Source organism: Limulus polyphemus, unplaced genomic scaffold (assembly GCF_000517525.1).
Source record: "Limulus polyphemus unplaced genomic scaffold, Limulus_polyphemus-2.1.2 Scaffold6612, whole genome shotgun sequence".
Lineage (NCBI taxonomy): Eukaryota > Metazoa > Arthropoda > Merostomata > Xiphosura > Limulidae > Limulus > Limulus polyphemus.
Window position 1 is genome coordinate 4,531 of NW_013672222.1, and position 1,745 is coordinate 6,275.

At 27.7% G+C, this 1,745-nt stretch overlaps 1 protein-coding gene across 1 annotated transcript in view; it reads left to right on the forward strand.

Moving 5' to 3' along the window:
* Positions 1–362: 362 nt before the first annotated feature.
* Positions 363–1,745, forward strand: part of LOC106473904 (zinc finger protein 345-like) — an 18,121-nt gene continuing 16,738 nt past the window's right edge. Inside the window, exon 1 of the mRNA XM_013934591.2 lies at positions 363–729. Coding sequence (XP_013790045.1) covers positions 618–729 — 112 coding nt within the window. The 5' untranslated portion in view covers positions 363–617. The remainder of the gene's footprint in view (positions 730–1,745) is intronic.

Below are 1,745 nucleotides of genomic sequence, written 5' to 3' on the forward strand. Positions count from 1 at the left end.
TTGAAATTAAGTGCATCGTAAAGTTATATTCGGAAAGAATAAACCAGTTTTATTAAGTAAGGACTTGTGTCGCTAAAGTTTCGTCGGAACGAAGTTACGGAAAGTTAATTAACAAACGGAGACGTAACAATACTGTTGAAAACAAGCATTTTGATATATATTTTATTATTATTATTTTGTACGATTAACCGTTCAGGAGACATAGAGCGTGAAAAACAGACATTGGCTGTGATATATGTAGATAATTGTCTCTTTTTCTTTTCTTTTTTTCTTAGCTACTTTGAATGTACTAAAATAAACAATGTTGGAATTCGTAAAAGTTTTAACTAATGTATATATATATATATATATATATACATATACACATACACATACATAAAACTCGTGCATATCGCTAAAGCTACGTTGAAACTTCGATTCTCGGAAGATGACACAAAATAACTAATGGCAATACCTAATGAAATAGGATTAGGAAGTTTTGACTATTTGATATACTGTTTGTTTGGAAAGCTTGGTGTAAGAAACCTATAAAAAGAAATGCTGTTATTCACTTGTTTATTGGTGATAGGATTAATTGCAAGCTTCAGGTAAAATAATAGTGACACATTGACGATAACATGGAAGTTTTGAAAACCCCGAATGTGAAAACCGAACCCATTTCTGATGAGGAGAATGCTTTGTTGGAAGTGAATATTTTGAAAAATGAAGCTAGAAAAGCGTCACTTAGTTGTAAGTTCAAATGTATAGAATTTAAATATTTTATCATAAGTTTATATTATAAAATTTTGTAACATAGCACAATTGTGTGCAAAATATTTCCTGTATTTTATTGATTGATAATTTAGCCAAATTATCACCATTTGTATTACTTTTAGTTTTACTAATAGTAATACTGTGAACCTATGACAGAACAAATGATTAGTAGCTATAATGCTAATACAGAACTGTTATATTTTTTATGTTTCTTCTATAGTTTTTGATTTATTGTTTTACAGTACAATGTTGCATTAGGCATTTTGTAACATTTGTCTATCATGAGAGAATTAACTGTATCTGTTGAACAACCATAATTTATTTCATTAAGTGAAGATACATGATTAAATACCTGGTAGAATATATTGAATTAACAAACACAGTGCAGTAAGAAATGAAATAATTAAAAAAGAATTATTTTGAGTTTGTATACAATTTCTATAGCTAGATATAATTCTTGTTTGTTCTTTAATTTTAACTACTGCATGTATGAACCACATCATTCAGTATCTTAGCAAGTAATATAACACATTACATGATAAAATAAAATTGCTTAATTTAAGTCTTATTAGGCCAATGTGACTCTTAAGAATTTATATTTGGAGTGTTTTAGATACAGTCAACTAAATTCTGAGAGTTACAATTGGCTTAATATATGGCAAACCTCGAGTATCACCGTGTTTGCTTTTTGAATGAAAACTAAATCATAGAACAGAGCATATTTTGAAATAGTTTATGAAAGAGTATAAAATCACTGGACTTGACATGAACAACGTGCATATGTGAAACTGGCCTGTTGTACAAAGATAGCCATTCTAAACTTATAGAAAAGGAAAAGATGCAGCTTGTGATGTTTTACAATTGTTTGATAATTATTAAAAACTTTTAGTTAATAACAATGTTTGATTGTTGTTTTAATCAAATTCTTAACAAGTGAAAAGTAGAAATAATTTTAACAGAGGTTAGTAAATATTATTTTGAAATTTAGTGTA